Source organism: Neophocaena asiaeorientalis, unplaced genomic scaffold, assembly GCF_003031525.2.
Source record: "Neophocaena asiaeorientalis asiaeorientalis breed wild unplaced genomic scaffold, Neophocaena_asiaeorientalis_V1.1 scaffold43, whole genome shotgun sequence".
Classification (NCBI taxonomy): Eukaryota; Metazoa; Chordata; class Mammalia; order Artiodactyla; family Phocoenidae; genus Neophocaena; species Neophocaena asiaeorientalis.
This window is the reverse complement of record NW_020173674.1, coordinates 8515282-8537721: the sequence shown is the minus strand read 5'-3', so window position 1 is coordinate 8537721 and position 22440 is coordinate 8515282. Positions and strand designations below refer to the sequence as shown.

Below are 22440 nucleotides of genomic sequence, written 5' to 3'. Positions count from 1 at the left end.
CTACAGAATTTCTGCTGAGAAATCCACTGATGGTCTTATAGTTTTGTTGAGTGTGGTAAGTCGCTTTTCTCTTGCTGCTTTCAAAATTCTCTCTTTATATTTCACTTTTGAGTATTTAGTTATAATATGTTTCCATGTAGACCTCTTTAGGGTCTACCTACTGGGAGTCCTTTGTGCTTCGTGAATCTGAATATCCACCACTCTCCCCAGAGAAGGGAAGTTTTCATCCATTATTTCTTTAAATGAGCTTTCTGGTCCTTTCTCTCTCTCTTCTCCTTATGTGATTCCTATAATGTGTATATTGATTTTTTTATATTGTTCCATAAGTTCCTTAGGCTGTCTTCACGCTTTTCCATTCTGTTTTCTTTCTGTTCCTCTATGTAATTTCAAATGGCCTGTCTTTGAGTTCATAGGTCCTTTATTTTGTTTGATCAAATATGCTGTTGAAGCTCTTAATTGAATTTTTTAGTTCATTTATTATATGCTTCAGCACCAGAATTTCTGTTTGGTTCTTTTTTATGGTTTCTGTCTCTTCATTGAACTCCTTATATTCTTTATGTGTTGTTTTCCTTGTTTCATTTTGTTGTCTTTCTGGGTTCTCTTGCAGCTCACTAGCTTCTTTATGATTATTGTCAAATATTTGTAGGCAGTCTGTAGATCTGCACTTCTTAAGAACTGGTTACTAGTGCTTTATTTTGTTCTTTTGGTGATGTCATGTTTTCCTGATTCTTTGTGATCCTTGCAGCCTTGTATTGGTGTTTGTGCATATGAAGAAGCAGTTATTTCTTCCAGTCTTTACAGTCTGGCTTTGGCAGGGAAGCTCTTCACCAGTCCCTGGAAATTCTGGGCAGGCCACTTGGCAGAGACTACAGGTGGGCCAGTTAGCAGGGTTCAATAGTGGTCCTACTGCCTCAGTCCACATATGGCTGTGCCTTCAGCCAGGGTCTGCAGGTGGGAGGGCCCACTGCTAGCGTCCATGGAGAGGCAGAACTTGTTCTGGGGTCTGTGGCCAGGCCTGGTGCCATTGTCTGTGGACAGGCTAGATGCCAGACTCCACAGGTGCTGTTGTTGGTAGGCAAGTTTCATTTCATGGTGCCTGGATGGGCCTGCTGCTGGTCATGGGCCAAAGGCAGGTCTGGTGATGGGATCCACAGGCAGACATGTTGTTGGGGTCCTGAGAAGGGTGGCGTGGTGCCTGGGGTTATTACACAGATGCAGTGGCCCTGAGAGGCCCTGAGATGATAAAGAGCCATTGGCATAGTCCTTTTTTTTGTAAATGTTTATTTATTTATTTATTTATTTTTGGCTGTGCTGGGTCTTCATTTCTGTGGGAGGGCTTTCTCTAGTTGCGGCAAGCGGGGGCCACTCTTCGTCGTGGTGCATGGACCTCTCACTATCGCGGCCTCTCTTGTTGCAGAGCACAGGCTCCAGAGGTGCAGGCTCAGTAGTTGTGGCTCACAGGCCTAGTTGCTCCACGGCATGTGAGATCTTCCCAGACCAGGGCTCGAACCTGTGTCCCCTGCATTGGCAGGTGGATTCTCAACCACTGCGCCACCAGGGAAGCCCCAGCATAGTCCTTTTTTTAAAGAAATTTTGAAATTTAGGTGGAGCTCTATGGCACTCTGAGACTGTATCAATATATACCTGACTTATAGGAAATTATTTTGGGCCAACTAACATCTTGGAAGTATCTTTAGTTCCAAGCCCACACCTAGTATTTTGCCTGCCAGGTTGGCCCAATCCAAAGAATTAAAGCTTAAATCTTACAGGAAAGTTATTTGCCAGGTAAATAACAAAAAATAAGTGTTACGAGCTGGAAGAAAGAAAGGAACAATGCATTATCAGGGTAAATGGCAAATGACAATCACCTCAGTGCCAAGAAGAAGAAAGACAACATTGTACAAGAGGAACAAATGAAATTTGGTTAAGGAACTGGATTCTATGCATGAATGAGTACCTAAAATTGCCTTAATTTCATTTTTTAAATTTTGTAAAGATTATTCAGAAATCTGTGGTCTTAGTCATGTTTAACCTCCGTCTGACAGATTGCCAAACACATTCACTCCAGACAATCCTTCTTACTTAAAGCTGTTCCCCTTCATATCAATAACAATCCATTGATTAATCCAGTTTTGGCTGTCTTGGAGTCCAGTAAATGATAAACCTTTCCTCTGCCTAAATCACACCCACCTGAGGGATAGCTAATGTGCTCAGAAAGATGACAACAAAAACTTACGTTTTTCACTACAGTGAAAACTGAAATAGAGGAAGTGTCTAAATTTCAAGCAACAATAAGTTTGCTAACACTTCAACCCACAACTGAACTTATTCACAAGTGCCAGGTTTTTCCACAGATGCAGAGCCTGCATTGCTAAATATAAGGTGTGACCCAGGCAGCAAATCTGAAAGAATTTTCATTCTAAAGGCATTCTGGGTCACTGAAGCATATCCATTGCATTCTCCTAATTTACCAGTCAAATACCTCAGTCCTCCAAGAGGCAGTGAGGGTAGGTATAAAGTGAAAGTGGTCTGTAGTATTACTCTTTCAAAGTCTTTCTTCTTGGAAACATGAAGATTATGAAGAAAGTGCCCCTACCCTAAGCCACCAGTGTTTCTCAGGCAACTTCTTTTTGGTCAGTTCTTATTTCAGTCATCCTTTGGCAGATTCATTTTTCCATCTTTTCTTTCTTTACCTTTTAATAAATTGTCCTCCTCCCCTGCTCATTTCATTCTACTGGTTCTGGTATTTCAATGCAATTGTGGTCTTATCTACCTTCCTTCCTGCTCTAAACTCTGTACATTCCAAATTCTGATACTCTCCTCTTACCTCTGCTCTGTCCAATTTCCTCCTCCTATTCCTGTGTGACAGTCTTTTTCAGTCTTCTATTGTCCTAATTGTTTCAGACCCAGTAGAAACACAAGAACTCATGCTCCACAGTAGCCCAGCCTGAAATACACTTCAGGCTGTATAACAAATACACTTTCTTAAAGGATCCCAAGGTGCACTGTCCAATCAAACCATTAAAAAGTATTCAATTGAAACTCGATTCTCACAAACTCAATGATGGCACACTTGTGTGATGGTAAGTGACATGGCAACTATGAGAGAACAACACAAATTTCTCCCCAGAATCCTCCGCAGGTTTCTCTTACATCCATAAAACTTCAGAGTTTTCCCAGCTATTCTACATTAAGAGACATTTCTTTCTAAATATAATAAATTGTAATTTTGAAGAAATAAATGTCCATTTTCTCCATTTCTGATCTCATTGACAAACATCTTCTCAAAGCTCTCCCGATCCATGTTTTATACCTATATTGGTTCTTGAATTTCAAGTCTTTCAGCTTCTAAATGCATTCCACCCTCAGCCAGTTTCTTCCACCCTCCCTGTCGTCCCTCTTTCTTTTTGTCTTCCTCTTTCCCTTCCAAATTTATTTCAGGACTACTTGATGACAGATCCTGTGACAGTCGCAGAGGGGAAAAGTCTACAGTTTCTATCTTCATAAAGATCACACTCAACAAGTAAGATGGGCTTGATAAAGTCTCTTTGAATTAAAGCAAGGGTGGAATGTGACTGTCAAGGAGGAATATATAATCTGAACTGCAGATATGTGGGCAATGAATGCATCTTGGAAGTAGTTATATCTGAAATGGGTCTTACAGGTTAAGGTAGAACTATCCAGGTTTAAACCAGGCAGAGAGATGATTAAATTTGCAGTTGAGAGCAGTCCAAATGACTTACAGAGGGGTCAAACCAGGGTGTGCTGGTAAATGTTTAACACTCAACATTACAAGAGGAAAAGAAGCATGGATCTCAGATTTGTGGCAATTATCAATTTCCGTGGTGTGACTATTACCACCACAGTGAGTTTCATGCCACCAACAAGATGGCAACTGCTTTACAAACTATCTAAAAATTTAACAAAGGGTTTTTGTGAATTTTTACACACTGATTCCAGAACGCCACTGGGCAAGGGTTCAGACGAGGGCTGTTTCATGCTTTTTACCCCAGGATAGTGTTATGAGTGGTACAAAGCACTTTTTAAGCAAGAAAATGAAGTGAAGATCAGAGAGAAAAGTACCTTTTAAAAAGTGAAGATACAGCAGGCTCCCATTTGAATACGGGCCTCTTTTCCCCTGAATAAGGATTTTACCAGGTAGGAGGAAGTCCTTGAGCTCCTGTAAGTGATCTGGCATCGCCCCCCAAATACATCTGCTAACACTATTCACGTCTCTGCTTGCTCACCAAAAACAAACGGCCAGTGTAAAATAACCACACCATATCCCAAACTTTAACTTTGATATTGGATGTAATTTAAGGCTAGTCTTGCAGGCATTGCATCCCTCATCTGGCCCAAGTTTAAAGTATTATTTGAGCACATTCTTACATTATCATCCATGACAATGGCCTGTGGGTCATGGGATTCTGGTGTTAGATGCAATCCTGACTCCTCTCTTCTAAAAGTGTAAGTCCAATATTTCACTATTTGGGCTTGTTCTTTAAATGAAAGGACATTCTTGCATGTGTAGGTCCTCAGTTAGGGTGGCCTTTCATTTCTCTGAATTCCTCATGGAATTATTCCAATGGACTTCATGGTACGTTTTCATTTGTAGAGGTGGGATAAGAATTCAGACTATACTGTTTGAATAACTAATAAGTAAGTATCTGAGGTATGCTGGATATAATTCCTTATGCATATTTTTAGCCTCATGTATGGACCAGGAAATCCTTGTGAGGGAAATGCCATTATTTTTCTCCACCTCTTCTCCTCCTACTCTGATTCTTCTACCTGTTCTTCTTTTAAATGACAAGTAAATTGAGTTTTAGAAATATTTAATTACCTTCCTCAAGGTATATACCTAGCATGTTGCAGGGCTATTAAGTAACTCCAGATTATAACCAACTCTGGGTTTAAATCATTCTATACCAAGATCTCTCCTAATTTCATCCTCAGTTTTAATTCTAGACATCTCATTCATGGAGGCACAACATGCCAGGATTTCCCCCAAAGTGACTGAGAAAAGAACCAAAATAAAGATTCTCAGGAAATGTTCTTTTTCCTGAGATAAGCAGTTTCTCTGCACAGGACAGCCAGCTGATAACCAAGCTTAGTTCTCAGGTCTTTCATGCCCATCTGGCACAAATGGAGCTTTGGAACATAATCCAAGCAACTCTGCATTTGATTCCCTTTCTAATCTGAGTATCTAAGGTACACTCCCTTTCTGATGCCCTGTAGTCCTCTCGAATCTTGTGTTTGAATATTTTTGTTGCTGCATCATTTCCTTCAGTCCCCTTTAACTCTGTAATTCTCTAGTCATACCACTGTTACTCCTGTCATTACATCCTCAGTGGCTATATTTTCCAGCAGACGGAAAGGGACATCATCTATCTTGTCATCTGTTGAGGGCCTCACAGTGCCTCCCGTTGTGTGACAACTGAACGGTCTGCTGTTGTTGTTGTTGAAGGTCGTGAGATCCATCCTGCAGGAAGAGCTGGAGGCCGCACAGACCAAACCTTCTGTGTTTGACTTGTTCCGCACACCCAACCTGCGTAAGAGCATCTGTCTCCTGTCCTTTGTGAGGTGGGCTTCTCAGAATGCGTGAGGGATGCTAAAATAGTGGAGACATGAATCTATCCCATATCAAAGGATACAACATGTTGTGGGAACAGATTTGAGATAAAATACAGAGGAAGCCATAATGATAATTGCTGTGTTTAGAGTAGTCAAAGGGTTATGAAAAATACTGACCCAGAGCTATTTATACAACGGCGGGTTTTGTTTATCATATCACCCTACCAATCTCATCACTGGAAACTGAGACTGAGAACTTCAGTCACGGTACAGACATTGGCTTTAACTTTCTTCACTTGTTTGTTTCCATTTTAACGGAGGTAAAATTACAAGCGGTAAAGTGCACAAAGATATACATCTCAGTGAATATTTCCATATGTAAATATGCAACCACCACCCAGATAAAGATATAGAAAAAAGCTCTAAAACACTAGAAGGCTCCATCATGCATCCTCCACAAAAAACACTCCAAACCCTCCCCCAAAACTTAACAATAATTAGGAGCTCCAATTTTAGAATTTTAAAATCATCACCTTGCGAGGAATTATTCCATAAAATAGACCATGTTTTTATACTTTAAAACCAACCATTGGCTGCGTGGCTAATATTTATTATCATCATTTGTAAGACAAAGGCTCTAAACCTTATGATAAGTGTCTTTCATTTTTGTTCACCACAGATTTGCAAACTTCATGTCCTTTTTTGGCCTGATTCTCCACCTCCAGTACATAGGGAGCAATGTTTTCCTGTTCCAGGTTCTTTTTGGTGCAGTCAACCTCCCAGCCAATTATGTTGCATTTTTGGCACTGAATCACCTGGGCCGTCAAGTAAGCCAGACGCTCTTCATGTTTCTCCTTGGAGTCTCCATTCTGGCCATCACATTTGCGCCTCAAGGTGAGAAGAGAGCACAGGTTGAAATAAGAAAATGTCTTACCTCAGAGATTTGAAGACAGGATCTGAAGGCAGAAGGAAGTGAAGACTAGGGTTCTAAGGATTTTCCAGAACCAATCTGAGGATTTAGGATAGATTCTGTCATTAAGTGGCTGAGAAAGAGGCAAAGGTCCGTGAAAGTCAGTTCAGACATGTGGTTGTCTTCATCATATCAGAGATGTGTTTGGTAATTGGTGACATTTATTGCTGACAGTTTCTCTGGGAGAGCAATTGATCACTTTCTCTTTGGCCAGTCACACTTGTAACTGTAAATGAGTGTTATGTCACTATATATAATTATATATCTCATGTGAGGACACAGCTGTCACTTCCTTTGTCTGGTCTCTTTCTTATTACTACAGTTTCAGGGAAAATTTACTCCCTGATTGTATGTATCCACTCTTGTGTCTGGAATTAGGTCGCCATAACTGCAACCCTGGTCCCAGGGTGTCATCTTGACTCTAAGGTATTTTTAATCCTTTGTCTTCGAGCATAGAAGGTACAGAGAGTAGGAAAAAGGCATTAAGCTGTTAACAGCCTCTCTTAAAATCAATTTTACTAAATTAAATGACCATATGTAATTCATAGGGGAACCCAGGTGGTCACCATGCTTCAGCTAGCTCCCAGTGCAGTGATGCACTTTACAGGATCCCATCTTGAATATCAGCATCAACGCAAATTTGCTGCCTTACAACAGAGCTCACTCCCACGTTGTCACGCTTTCATGATTTTTTGTTTGTTTGTTTTGCGGTACGCGGGCCTCTCACTGCTGTGGCCTCTCCCGTTGCGGAGCGCAGGCTCAGCGGCCATGGCTCACGGGCCCAGCCGTTCCGCGGCATGTGGGATCCTCCCGGACCGGGGCACGAACCCGTGTCCCCTGCATCAGCAGACGGACTCTCAACCACTGCGCCACCAGGGAAGTCCGAGCCCCATTCTCTTATTACTCTCTACTGCATTACTAGCCCCATGTCAACATTGTGTAAACACCCAGGTTTTGAACTCCTGGAGGATATTGACGAGTCTTACATCCATCAGTAATTGCTCATATAATACTCCTATGTTATACATGAAAGGCAGAGGAGACACTGGACAGAGTAAATGAAAGCAAACTCTTGCTGGGTTTTTGTTCCCCTCTCCATCTTTGGCAAATTTCTGAAATCTCTGATATGGAGGAAGAGTTGATGCAATAACTCAGGTTTTTAATTTCTTATTTAAGTTGTAATATTTCTCAGCTATTAGGCTGTGCACATTCTCTGCCCCTGTGTGCTTTCTCTACCAGGTATTTAACACATGCAAGTGTCTCCAACTGTCTTTTTCTTTTTAAATATTTATTTATTTACTTAATTATTTGGCTGCACCGCGTCTTAGTTGCAGCACGCGGGACCTTCATTGCCATGTGCAGGATCTTCAGTTGCGGCATGTGGGATCTAGTTCCCTGACCAGGGGTCGAACCCAGGACCCCTGCGTTGGGATCGTGGAATCTTAGCCACTGGACCACCAGGGATGTCCCCCAACTGTGTCTTTTTCATTTATAATTTGGTGGATGGTGATTTCTTCAGCTCAGATTTCCTGAGTCTCACTTGTCTTCTTCTCCAGAAATACAGACCTTGCGTGTGGCTTTGTCAACTTTGGGAATAGCAGTTTCTTCTATGGCTCTCATGTGTTCTTTTGCCCATGGAAATGAACTAGTCCCCACCATTGTCAGGTACACAATCTCATGGAAGCTCTATCAGGGTCAAAACAGACCTTTCCCAGCTAATCAAGACTTATAGTGGAAAGAAAACTAATCTGATTCATTATCAAAAGCATTGATTATAATAATATTAACAAAAATTATAGCCAAAATTTTTGTTAAAATCTCACTTTTGTCAGGCATGAGTTAAGCCCTTTAATGTATCATCTCCCATAATCTGCTGAACCATTAAAGGGTAGGTGCTGTTGGTAAGAGTATTTTTTCAATAATGAAAACATATCTTAATGCACTTGAAAGATTTGTGAGCAAACAAGAGCATATTTTAAACGTAAGGGTACGTCATCAGCCTTCATGTGTCTAAATATTGCCGAGGTGTCTCCCATAATCAAAGCAAAATAATAAATCACAAGTTACTTGTACAGATTTATACCAGATTATTTTTGTATTGTTGTTTGCACTCCAAGGGTAACAGCCTCAGGATTCATGGGAATTGCTTCTAATATTGGGGCAGCCCTGGCTCCCCTCCTGATGATCCTAACAGTATATTCTCCCCACCTACCCTGGCTCATCTATGGAGTCTGCTCCATCCTCGCTGGCCTTGTTGTTCCACTCCTCCCTGAAACCAGGAATAAGCCTCTGCCTGACTCCATCCAGGATGTGGAAAAGGAGTGAGTAAACCGCTGGCTCTCCCTTAGGGTTGCTGTGTGATGTAGGCTCGTGCTAGGAGGGCAAGGCACCGTGCAGGGTCATTGTCCCCAGAAGGCTTACACCTAGACTACTCCAGGTGGTCAGTGCGTTTGGTTTAGCTACAGCCTCATCCCTCCTCACAGTGACCTCAGACTCCCCCAAGCCTCCCTAGATCACACAGACCAACACCGGTAGGCACCAGTAGGTTTAGTGATGAAGAAGCCAAAATTAATGCCCTCGTGTGACATACATACCCTTGAAAGCGTTTCACAAACATGCACAGATCCAGACATCAGATTCTCATCCCTCAGATCCTGGCAGCCCTCAGCCCAGTGAGGGCAGTGACCTCCCTGAGATTGCTGGTGTCTGTAGGTCTGTGACCTGCCCTGGTCGCTGAAGATCTGAGGGAGATCAGGGAGAGGACAAGAGCCCCTTCCACAGGTGACAATATATCTCAGGGGAAGGAGTCCTACTGTGTTGCCTGTAAGATTCAGACCACCTGGTTTTCACTGGGAATGAAAGTGTTAGGAAAAGAGAGGAAAAGGGTGGTAGTTATTGGTATTTTTAAGTGATCAAGAATTTGAAAGGGTTTAAATACTTTAATATACTTCCCTTGCCTCTTCCAAAGACCCCGTTAGCCAATACCATGGTGTCCAAGGGTGAGCGCTGAAACTATCAAAGCTGCCTCTCCAGATTCTGCCCTGGGAGCTTGGCTTTTTTCTTCACAAAATCTACTCAAATTCTCAGGGCAGGTGTCATGGTTTTTATCAAAGCTCGTGGACCAAGAATCAGCTTGCTCTAAAGAATGCAGGACATAGATGTTTTTCCATGTTTTTAAAATTTTGTTCGTTTGTTGTTTTCATTGTATTTGTTCTAGGAGAAAAGGCTCAAGAAAAGCAAAGCAGGAAGATACTTCCATGAAAGTGACACAGTTTTAAAGGATTCCAGGAACTAACTGCTAATCAAAGAGCGAGATAAACAAGAAAAATTAGGATCATTCCCAGATATTGGCAAAATTTGGAAAACAAATAAATAAAAAGATATAAAGGAAAAATGGACCCCATTTACAATTGCAGTTCTAAATAACTATATATAAAATGCCTATGACTACTCATAATAAGAAGTCTGAGGAAAGTCATAATACTTTTAAAGGGATCATAATAAAATATGTGTATAACTGTAGAACCCTAGCATGTTTCTGGAAAGAAAGAATAGTATTTAAAACACTGATTCTGCTCTAATTAATGACAGAGTAATTGATGTAATGATTACTTTGGGGACAATTTGAAAAAGTTCCAAATATATCTACAAATTAATGATAGACAAGATCCAGAAAAATGAAGTTTATGGAGGGAAAGTGGTGCAAGTATTCGGGGCAGCATACGCTGAAATGAAATGTAGATGCATTTACAAATCAAAAGAAGTCCAGAATGAGACGGTGGTGTGTAGAACACTTAAAATTTGATAATTTGGGCATCATAAATCACTGGTAGAAAAAATGATTATGTAATAAATATCATTAACTAACTTTAGAAATAAATGACTAATAATTTGATTTCATTCTCTAAACCAAAAAAATATATATTCCATATGGTTAAAATGACAAATGGAACAATTAAGCCATGTTATTCAATAGAAAACGTGGGTACAAAGTCTTGGGATTAAGAAAACGTTCTGATAAGGAAAGCAAATGCCAACGATTTAAATATAGGTAGATTTGACTAAATACTCATTTAAAACCTCTATTGGACAAAACTCGAAAAACTTATGGGAGAAGTCTAGAAAAAATATTCACCAAAATGATAAAAGCTGTTAACTTTTAGTGGTGTACCTTTATGAGATTTTACTTTCTTCTTTGTAAGTTTCTGTACTCTAAGTTTTAAAAGGATAACGCAGCATTCTAAAATATTATAAGATACTATCAAAAATAAACTGCAAAAGACAAATTAACAATTTTCAAAATTATTATATATTAATATGTAGGATTCTAATAAATATTCATGAAAAGAATACATAATTCAATATTAGATGGTCAAAAGGCAAGAGCATATAATTTTCAAAAGAAAAAAATCCTATGACTAATAAATTTATGAAAAACTGTACAAAACCACTGAAATTTAAAGACATACAAGCTAAGTAAAATACCAACTTTTCTGAAGAATGTAAATGGAAACTTGTTAATTGATGGTGGAGTTATAAAATAACATATACCACACAACTGCACAAAACAGAATGGTGTCATTATAAAGAGCTTTAAAAATCTTTCATTGATTCAGCAACCATTTATTCAGCATGTAATAGTTACCAAGCAGTATGATAGGAACCTTGGATACAAAGAGGAAATGAAAAAAAAAATGTATAAAAACAGATGTAGCAGATATTAGTCTCTGTGTACTGGCGTGGCATCACATTTTTATTTTCTATGGGCAAAGAAAATTTATTTTAAAGTCCTCATTCCCTCCAGGCTGGTAGAAAATTGCAAATCAGTTACTTTGGGAAATTATTTCCACAAGACTTCCACACCAGAGCTATCCAGATTCCAGGAGTATATACGGTTACAAGGAGGAGCTGCACTGGTTATCGGTTACCTGTTCAAAGAGGTTACTACCGGACCAGTAGACACTCAAGTGCAGCAATTCTGCCATTCACACCACAATGAAATGTCGGAATCTGGGGCTTCTCATCTGACAGCTCAGCTCCTTTTACAGCCACAATGGAAGGGGTCTTCTGTTTCCATAGAGTGTTGCCAGGGCTCAGGACTGGGTTCCTGCTCCCCCAGAACCTACAAGCACTCCTCCATCCTCAGACGTCCTAGACACTCAACTTCTTTCTCTTATTAGCTCTTCCACACATACCTTCTAGTTACCCCATGGGCTTTAGTTTTTGAAACACAATCAAGTCAATCAGTCTTACAGTCTTTTTTTTTTAATTTCAGTTCTTTTTAAAATAAATTTATTTTTTTAGTTTTGGCTGCGTTGGGTCTTCATTGCTGTGCAAGGACTTTCTCTAGTTGCAGAGAGCGGGGGCTCCTCTTCGTTTGGTGCACACGCTTCTCATTGCGGTGGCTTCTCCTGTTGCGGAGCTCAGGCTCTAGGTGCGTGGGCTTCAGTAGTTGTGGCTCAGGGGGTTAGTTGTTCCACGGTATGTGGGATCTTCCCAGACCAGGGCTTGAACCTGTGTCCCCTGCATTGGCAGGCGGATTCTTAACCACTGCACCACCAGGGAAGCCCCAGTCTTACGTCTTCTTTTGCCTTTTCCCTGCCAAATGACTTCCAAGAGATCAAGAAGCACAGAAATTACCACTTGCAGAAAGTGGGAAAGAGAGAAAGGGAATGCCAAGGAAGTATCAATAATGAATGTCATTGATTTCTCTGGTCTTCTTCCTAATGCATTGTTCGATATCCCATCAGGAGAAAGACTAGACAGCATCTATTGTGCATCACCCCGAAGGCTAGCTTAGCTGCCAGTCCATAAAATCTGATGTTTCATGGCAGATAAAGTCCCACAGGTCCTCATGGGTCTTTGACATTACACCAGCAGCTGCGGCCCAGCAGATGCTCTGTGATACAGAGAGGAGAGTGAGGTATATTTTGGTGGAGAAGTATAGTAAGCACAAGTATAGAAAATTGTGGTGAGAGGGTTGGGGAATTTTCCTTTCAGTCTGACACAGAGTTGCAGGGTCATTCTTCAAAAACGTCCAATCTGTCATTGTTCTGCAACGGGATCATGAGTGAACATGTTTTGTTTACTCTACATTTTGTAGTATCTCTTAAAAGGATTTTTAGAAAAGGAAAAACCGAATTCAGATAACTAATGACATTTAAAGTCAAGTGAGGAAATGCTATATGGCAAATCTTGCCTCCTAATTGTAATATCAGAGCTTCTTCCTGGACATAGACACAGACTACCCACTTACAGAGGCCTTGTCAACCATACCCTTTCGAACCATGAGGCTGTATATAATTTTTGACAATCGTTATATAATATCTGATTCTATTAATTATTCAGAAATAGTATCATGGAATCTAGTCAACGGTTCCTAAAGAAGGACAGTACATAAAGCAAGTGCAGCTGTTTTTAGGACAGCAGGTGATTTATGTAATGACGTGGCATGGAAATCTCTGCTGAAAGAGGCTTCCCTTGGTACCCTCTCTAAGCGATTACCCTTTATTATTCTCAAAGTTATTAGGACATCACTGAGTGGAATACAGTCTTGTAGTGAACCTGAGAAAAGGAAATGTGTGAAAGCTAGAGACCTGCAATTGCACTCATGCAACTGAGTAAAGCTGGGGTTTGTTTGTTTTTGTTTTTTACCATCCTATCATCTTTCTTTTCAGAAAACTCAAAGACACATTAGTTGATCCCTGTTTCCCAGAATCTGTTTTCTCCAGAGTCCATGAGCTGCTGTTGATCGCAAGACAGAGACTAAGTGGCTTAGTCACCATAAGCCGTTGTCTGTATAGCATGTTCATAGGAGCTGAAAACTCTTATACAAGGATATCTCAACTAAAGAGCTGCTTTTTGTCATTTATCAACGTGTTCACTTCCTAGATATAGCATGTATTGTTCTATTTTAGATAAACTATGGCAATGACAGATAAAGCATACCATCCCTATGGGCAAGATAGATGGGCTACAACAGGAGTATGACTTAACGCACACATCTATTCCTTGGACTGGTCCTTGGTCAAACTGATGTACACCCTTCAATGTTACACTCCTGAGGGACTGCTCATACACAATAACTCATCCTTGTGGCGTTAACTTGGTTCATTCTGTGACTCGAGACCAGACATTTCTGAAGGGCTCTTCCATCTCTACCTCCTCCCGTAGGTTGCCTGGGCACTCTGTTGCAACAATACCGGTTCAACATTTAGCTGTAACCAGTCATGCCTTCCTCACAAACTTATAGATTGTAGTTCTAATAAACCTCCTGCATGAAAATTAATGGTTAAGAGGGTTTTTTTAATCCCAAAACACCAGACGCAAAACAAAGACTAATCTGTTAATTTACCTTCACTGAAGTATCCCAAGAGTGTTGTGGGTCCCCAAGAACACACTTGAGTTTCATGATTTACTGGAAGGAGTAACAGAATTCTGAAAAGCCCTTATAGTATGCTTATGGTTTATTACAGCGAAAAGAAAAATTTAAATCAGAAAAGGAAAAATGCCTTAGGTGGAACCCAGAAGGAATCAAGCACGAGCTTCCTGTTGGCCTTTCCTGTTTGGAGTTACGAACACCACTTAATTCTACCAGCAACACGTATGAAGAAATTCCAGCCACAGAAACTCACCCAGGCCTAGGTGTCCAGGGTTTTTATTGGGTGTCTGTCTTGTAAGTTGGACCACCCCAAGTGACTGCCCTTAACTACTCAGTTCTAGTCCCCCAAGAGGTCAGACTGATATAAAATGACCCATGGCCCCAGGTTAACAAAAGCACTCACTCACCATAAATCAGATTCATAGCTAAACTATCTGTCATAGCCCAAGTCCCAAATATACAAATAAACCCTTATCAAATCAAATATTCAAAAGACTTATAGGTTGTCTCCCAGGAGAGAGAAAAAGGCCAGTCCTTTCCTCAGATAGAGCAGGTTTTGAACATCCTAAGCCATTGAGTTAAAGTCTTTACTGCACACCAAGAGACCGTGAACACTGTTTCTTCAGTTTGGGCTAAAATTGTATTAGGTCAGGAAATGTTACGATTTTCATTCTGATTTCATTACGATGATGGAAATAGATTTAGTGGATAGAATTGACCGAATTTGACATTGTTTGAATTTTGAGGGAAGGACAATAAAGAGTTAAGGGAAAACCAGGCATTTTATTTGGATGAAATGAAAATTAATCCATTTATATGGATCCATTTGTATGGGTGAGGGTAAAATGTACAGAGACATCAGGAGAAGCAAGCAATAATAAGTAAAAGAATATCTGAAGTAGACAATATCTAACATAGATTTTCTAGCTATTCCTAATATCTCTTTTGCTGGTTATATTTCCTCCATGCTCCCTTTTCGAACCACAACTCCAAGAGCTCATCCTTAGTCTGTCAAGATCCCATCAAAAGATCAGAGCCTTAACTGATTCAGAGAATACAGATAAAACAAACATTTTTATTTATCTACATAGACAGTGAAGTGACAAGTAGCCGAGGATACAAGCTCTTCATCGTCTTTGTACCACAACCCACAAAGGAGGTCACAAAAAGGGATCAGAAGACTACAATCTGAGTTGTGGGACACCCCACTGATGAAGAGCTGACGCCAGCCTGCAGCTAAAGTATCTATTTTATACTCGGCAGCTCCTTTCTGAGGGAGGCAGAGCGGGAAGGCTCATACCTCACTAGAACCCAAATGGCAATAAGAAACTGTCTCTTAACAGGCATTAGCAATGTCATCATCACTGCTTAACACGTGCCCTCGGTCTGCACAATGGACTCCATGACGACTCCATGACTTCATGATATCACAACTGCAGTCGCAAGGGAGATAATGCCTCCCTAAATTTCAGGGGTCCACGGTGGAGCACCAAGCTTCACTGGACTTTTTTGATTGATCACACAAAGCTATTTAATAATGTGATATTTTTAGTAAGCTCTTCTTCCTCCGTTATCTCCATGATTACTGTAGTAACCTGCTTCCCTCTACAATGCTATCCTCTACTATCACAAAGGAACTACGTGACAACGCTGGGGAAGATAGATGGTTCCTGGTGTGCACTTATCTTACTAATCTGCTTCGAATTGCGACATTTCCCCATTGGGAACGTCCCTTACAATAACCAGAATACTACACAGATAGAACATATTGATTCCCACAATACATCCCACAATACAGTATCAATCACCACTACTTGACGTGTATCAGCCCTGAAGTTCCCACCCACAAAATCACAACAGTCCATTGTCCAATCTGAAAGTTATTTCCATATCCAGTTAAAGTAATTTCCCAGTGTAACATGAGTACCTCCTGGTAGCACAGTGAATTATTCCTCAGTGTCCAAAAATACGAAGAGATTCCTTTGTTGCCATAAGTTCCCCAATACACCTTCATCAGTGCATAACGTATCTGGGGCTCCTTAGGAACTGATGAATTTTAGACTTTGCCCCAGTTCTGTTCTTCCTTGAACGGATAAAGTTTGACTATAGGGATTACGTCAAAGTCATTGAATCAATACCAGTCCACACAGCATAGGCGGGAGGGAGCCACATTTTGCACTATAAATGAGAGAGCTCACTGATCTTCAATCTGGATCTTAAAATTCTGTTGCCATTTGCTGGCCTGTTATCAATAGGTAATATCCATCATGAGAACGTTATCAGTCACTTCTGTGGGTACCCCCTAAAGTAATCATCAGATACGTAAGAGTCCTACAGCATGGATCTTCAATTGGCCTGTATAACTGCCCAGTAGCCTAAAGAGCATATACCATAGTTTGTGTGCAGGCTTTAATTCTGTGGTTTTCATTGCCCAGGAGGGGAATCATTTTCCAGAAACACAAGAGAATATGTTATTGTCCAAGGAGCAGGAGAAAACACACATTTCCTATGGAATAACCCAAGGGGGGGAAACTGTTAACCAGTGCTACCCGTGTATCTCACTACATAGAAAGCTTCTCTAAGGAATCTCAGCCATGAGTCTGGACAGAACGATCAGCTTCTGTGCACTAGATCATGTTTGGGGTCCTACTGGGAGAGGAAGAGCAAAGATCTGAGATCGTAAGGTGTACTGCGGTCATTGGCTGTTTCTGCCCGCCTGACTCCTTCACTTCCTAACCCACAATAATCACACAGTTCTGGAGAACTGGCCCATCAGGGTATTTTGACGCTGATGTTATGAAGGCCTAAGTCCAGATGTACTCTTTTCTGTGCCAGGATTTGACAGTCACTTAAGCCAGTAAATTCGTCACTTCACTTAAGCACTTTTGTTGTTTCTGTCCCTTGAAACTAAGAGAGTCCTAACGCGGGTCTACTTGTGGCTCAGGGGATATCCAGGGGTGAGACTTCAAGACGTCTCTAACAGGTTATTTCCCTGTATTTGGAGGATGACAGCTCAACCATGCCAAATATCCTTCTTTCCACACTTTTCTTAATATTATATGTCTGGCCGCGTCCTCGTGTTTGGGGTCTGGGTAGTGCCCTTAAACCGACAAGGCTCAGTGAGCCTCTCCCGCCTCACCCTTCCGGAGCCCAGCCTTGCAGAGTAGAGGTCCTGGGTGTGAGCCCCCAAAAAGCAGTTTCACCAGTTCAGAGCACTGTTCTCCTATTGCCCTGCGAAGCCCCACGGCTGCCACCCATGGGGCACAGAGGAATGGAAGAACAGAACCCTCAGCGTCTGCATGTGAGTGAGAAATATTGAAACTTCCTGTTTTATCGCCCTGAGCCGAGATGGCGGTGAAGGCTGCTCCTGCTACAATGTGCCAGACCGGGATCCCTGAGACGCCAGATGCGGCCCTCCCGGTGGGTTTCAGCGTCCGGGCAAGCTCTGCTGCAGCCACTGGTGGGTGGCCCCGTGCAGCCTCGATCCTGGAAGTGGATTCCCACCAAAGAGGTTCTGATGATCCATGGCTCCCGAGTTCCTCCCGGGATTGAGTCTTTTCCCGCCACCTCCCGGTAAAGAGGACACACTTTGTTGCTTCAGCCCTGTGAGAGACACTGCATTTGGGTAATCACAATTCAGTGTCTGTACCCTGCAGGGAGTTTCTGTCCCAAAGGTATCACAGGTCAGCTCGAAAGCTTATCCTACTCATGAATATCTATTACTATTCACCCCAAAGCCAAGGTCTGGTATTAGGATTATATGCAATTAGTTCTGCCTCTGCTGTGAGCCCCGTGGATGACTAGCCCTTTCTCCCTGCCCACATTTCCCTTTTCAATTATGCATCTTCGGGCCTTAAATACCCTCTTCTGGTATTTATCTCTGGGTTCATGATAAAGCAGCTCTTGATTTTAAAGTCCTTCTTTTGCCAAGTGGAGACACTACTGCTATAAACATTTACCCAGTTGGAGCACTGTGTAAAGCTGGGTGAGTGGGTGCTACGTGTTCACGGGGGCCAAGTCTGTAATGGAGATAATGAACACATAGAGCCACAGGGTGACTGAAGGTCGTCCAAAAGTATTTAAAACAGCACAGGGATAAATTAGGAGGCTGGGATTAGCATATACACGCTACTATATATAAAATAGATAATCAACAAGGACCTACTGTAGAGCACAAGGAACTCTACTCAATACTCTGTAATGACCTAAATGGGAAAAGGATCTGAAAAATAATGGGTATATGTATACGTATAACGGAACCACTTTGCTGTACATCTGAAACGAACACAACATTGTAAATCAACTATACCCCAATATAAAATAAAAATTACATTAAAAAATTTTTTAAATAAAATTCACTATAAATTTTTAAAAAAGAAAGAAACGGCACCTGGGACAGCGTGAACGGTCCGCGAATGTCACTGCTGTCCTTGTCATTATTACTTTATTGCCCTCAACTGTTGGCGGAGCCTGTCCGCCAGGGCTTCGGGTCTAGCACACGCCCCCCAGGCTGCCCAAGTGAAGCTCTGGGCCCTGCCCAGCCCAGCCCAGAGCTGCTCCATTTTTCCCGCTTCACTCATCAGGCAGCTCGATGATGTTATGCCTAAAGGGAGGGTTCTGATGCTCAAGCAAAGTGCAGAAGCCAGGGCTCTGGGAAATCCACTAAAGCCAGCCAGATCTCCCTTGTCTTTCCAACTCAGAACTCTCCCTGCCAACACGCTCACGACTCGCAGGATCAAGCAAAGGTTGGGGGAGCCATCCTGCATCAAGACGGAAACACCAGGAACCTGTGGCCTCCACTGGTTTCTTTTCAAACGCCCTTCTTTTGAAACGGAACTGGCAGAACCCCAAATTACTCATTTACAAGGCACCCCCCCCATGTTGCTACAAACTCAAATATGCTTTAACTTTGAAGTTGAACTTTAAGCAATCTTTCTGAAAGTACACAGAAAAAAATCGTCTTTTTATATTTAACCTAGCAAACCAAATATATTTTAATACCCACCATAATCAAACAAAAAGAAGAAGAAAACAAAAAAAGAACCACTTTGCACCAAGAAACATCGTGTGGTCCATAAATAGTTGTCTTCTGGTTAAAGCATCTGCCCAGTTAACGATGGGCTGGTGGGCTTCAAAAGCACTGGGAACTAGGCTTCCCTGGCGGCGCAGTGGTTGAGAGTCCGCCTGCTGATGCAGAGGACGCGGGTTCGTGCCCCGGTCCGGGAAGATCCCACATGCCGCGGAGCGGCTGGGCCCGTGAGCCATGGTCGCTGAGCCTGCGCGTCCGGAGCCTGTGCTCCGCAACGGGAGAGGCCACAACGGTGAGAGGCCCGCGTACCGCAAAAAAAAAACAGCACTGGGAACAGACACTTCAAGAGAACAGAACTTTGAGTGGCTCAGAAAGCATTCTTAGAGTTTGTATTGTTCGGCTAAAGTGATAAAAGAAGTTTCAGTAGGAACAGTGTAGGGTCAGAATGGTCTATTAGCATTAGCATGCCATGCATCCAACACCCCCTCCCCTTGTGCTGTGCTTGACTACGTGTGACACAAAAATCCCAGTCCTGCAGAATCAAAAGTCATGACTCCCTTTAAAATCTTTACTTCTTTGAACAAGCTCCCCTCCCGCCTGACTGCGGGAAATCCAGTTCCGTCCCAGAAGGTTCCAGAGGACTCCCACACGGAAACTCTGGTCTGCTTGCTCCCAACGGACTCCCTCTGGGGCATCCCTGAACCTCTCCTCCCCGTAGCTGCAGCCCTCTCGGGTGCTAAAAGCCGTGCACACTAGCCCCTTCCTTTATGCCCCCCACACACAGCAAGCAGGTGGCTTGCGGCTAACAGAAGGTGATTATAAGCGTAAGACAAAGACATAAAACTAGGAACTGGGGAGCAGCTCATCCCTACTCCCGGTGTCACTAGGGGGTCCCCTCTGTCTGGTTCTCTCCTCAGCCCCTGGCCTGCTGCCCCAGAGATGGGCTTCATTCCCCACGTGTCAGTTGGCACGTCTGACTGGTATATTTTCCCCTCGTTATCTCCCACTCCTGGCCAGCAACACCAGATCCCTCTGTCATCACAATAATTTCTGCAGAGGTTATTCAGGGTTTCCCGAAGTCCATCTTTCCATCCTTAAGCAAAACAACTGGGTTGTACGTAGCACCTGCCAGGCCATGTGTCACTTAGACTGGGCCTCCCTAATTAAGGAACACAGAACGTTTCTGTTCTCTGTTCCCTGTGATATGCCAAGCGAACCAATGCCACCACTGTCCCCACTCACCCATGCCCCCAAAACAAAAAGGAATAAACACTAAAAAAATTAAGAACACAAACAAGAGACCAGTATTTAACATCTCAGAAACATCTGCATTCAGATGACTTTCCCTTGGAATCTCCCCTCCAACAGTGGGTATGCGCCTTATATCTATCTACAAGACTAAACAGGCTCACCAAGGGGTCCCACTCAAAGCAGAATTGTTTTTACCCTAGAATGCAGGAACTGCTACAGGTTTTTTAGTAACACTTCAGGAAACGCTCCCCTCTTCATCTGCAAAATATGGTGTGTGCATTCCAGAGCTCATGACTTTATGGACAGCTCGGAAGCAGGGGGAGACCACTGGCCAGCAGGTAGTCTCCACCTCATGCTCCACTGCGTCTTGTATCCCCCCAACCATCTCAGAACTGCTCACTGCCAGCCCTGACCAGCGCTCATGGGTTCAGGCAGAGGTGAGCGGAGCCAGGGCTTGGCACATGGCAGACACTCCAAAATATCTGTTGGATGAATGAGTGAACATAAGCCCTGAAATGCTCCTGAGGGTCTCTGCCTCACTGGGTACAAACCAGAAAGGACCCAGGGAAGTGTCTTTCTGTCCCAAACATAATAAGCAAAAGACAGATGAGTGCTGTATTTCGAAGTTACTACGTACGCCCTGGCATGGGGGAGTTGTTGGTCTGTTAATCAAACAACACCTGGTCCCCTTGATTAATGATTAATATGGTCTATGAGTTCAAAGTGATCTTCAGATCAAAAGGTTTACTAACCCATGACTGAGTTAATTCAAAGCTAAAATTTATAAAGTATAAATTCCCGGCACTTGGGTCCTCCTCCAAAGGAAGATTCCAACCTAGACCATATCATGAATAAAGAGACTGAGGGAGGGGTATTGGGAACTCCAGTGATCTTGTGGGGTGGGGAGGAGGTGATTACGGGAACTAGGGACAATGGCTTTATCCTAGTCGTGATTCACAGAAATGGGGGCGAGCTCCACCTACCAGCACCTGTAACTGCTGTGCAAAGCAGAGAGAGGGGCCGCTCGGGACGAGCAGAGGGAAGACAATCAAAGAGACACACCCAGACTCCAGCATCTAGGACACAGAGAGAGGCAGTCAAGCTCGGATTGCTAAGAACAGAACAGAGAGGGGGAAACTGAAGAGTTTCCCTGCAGGTCTGTTTCCTCCAAACAGGAGAAAGACTCTAGAAGATCTAACAGATCTTATGTGAGATGCTCAGGGGTTCCATCCTGCTCTCTTCACGTTCCTCATGTTTCCCCAGGGCATTTCGACAGCCCTTCTCTGGCTTTCTGGGGTGGCTTCAGCTCTCAGCCGCCACTAACGATCTCCAGCCATCATCTTAGATCTTCCATCATGTCCACATTGTTCAAAGCACAAAAACCACTCCTTTCTCTCCCTCATTCACACTGAAGTCCATTGATTAAATTATTTTAAGTATTCCTCTGAAATCGGTGAAGATAGAAATTTCTAATTTTCTGGTGCTTATGAGGCAGAAAAGCAAAACAAATGCTCTCGTTGATTAAACTTTAAGTTGGAAGGTTTTTTAGACAATAAAGAATAAAGCTATGGATAAACAACAAGGTCCTACTGTATAACAAAGGGAACTATATTCAATATCCTGTGATAAACCATAATGAAAAGAATATGAAAAAGAATGTATGTATGTATGTATAAGAGTCACTTTGCTGTACAGCAGTATTTAACACAACATTGTAACTCAACGTTACTTCAATTAAAAAAAAAAAAAAAGGCATGTTTATTTTTTTTTTTTTTTTTTTTGCGGTATGCAGGCCTCTCACCGCCGTGGCCTCTCCCGTCGCGGAGCACAGGTTCCGGACGCACAGGCTCAGCGGCCATGGCTCACGGGCCCAGCCGCTCCGCGGCATGTGGGATCTTCCCGGACCAGGGCACGAACCCGCGTCCCCTGCATCGGCAGGCGGACTCTCAACCACCGCGCCACCAGGGAAGCCCCATGTATAATTTTTAAAAGAAAATATTTCTTGGGAAAGGTGTTCCTAGATGAAGGCACAGGTGGCCCTGAGCAGCGAGTTACAGGTTTCCTAAAAGGCCTCCTCCCCTGAATCGCACTGTGGGTCTGAAAGGGCAATAAAACGACCTTCTGAAAAGAATCCTTCATTCCTGGGAACGCTCGGCAGAGATTTCCAGGATGTTTCAAGCGCCACAGACTAGGTTCAGCCTAAAAAGTAAGTAAGGCTCCTTCCTACAAAGAGAG

General features: G+C 42.6%; 1 protein-coding gene across 6 annotated transcripts in view; it reads left to right on the top strand.

Annotated features, from left to right (window-relative positions):
* The window catches only part of LOC112402511 (solute carrier family 22 member 9), a 46073-nt gene extending 34226 nt beyond the window's left edge, over positions 1 to 11847 (top strand). For 2 of the 6 annotated variants that reach the window (XM_024749508.1, XM_024749505.1), the window contains 5 exons: positions 5468 to 5583; positions 6254 to 6468; positions 8101 to 8209; positions 8662 to 8865; positions 9762 to 11847. In XM_024749508.1, the coding sequence (XP_024605276.1) occupies positions 5468 to 5583; positions 6254 to 6468; positions 8101 to 8209; positions 8662 to 8865; positions 9762 to 9822 (705 nt within the window). In that variant the 3' untranslated portion in view covers positions 9823 to 11847. Of the gene's footprint in view, positions 1 to 5467; positions 5584 to 6253; positions 6469 to 8100; positions 8210 to 8661; positions 8866 to 9761 lie in introns of those variants that run through there. The other 4 variants (XM_024749506.1, XM_024749507.1, XM_024749509.1 and 1 more) reach the window with 4 other exon arrangements.
* The last annotated feature ends 10593 nt before the right edge of the window (positions 11848 to 22440 follow it).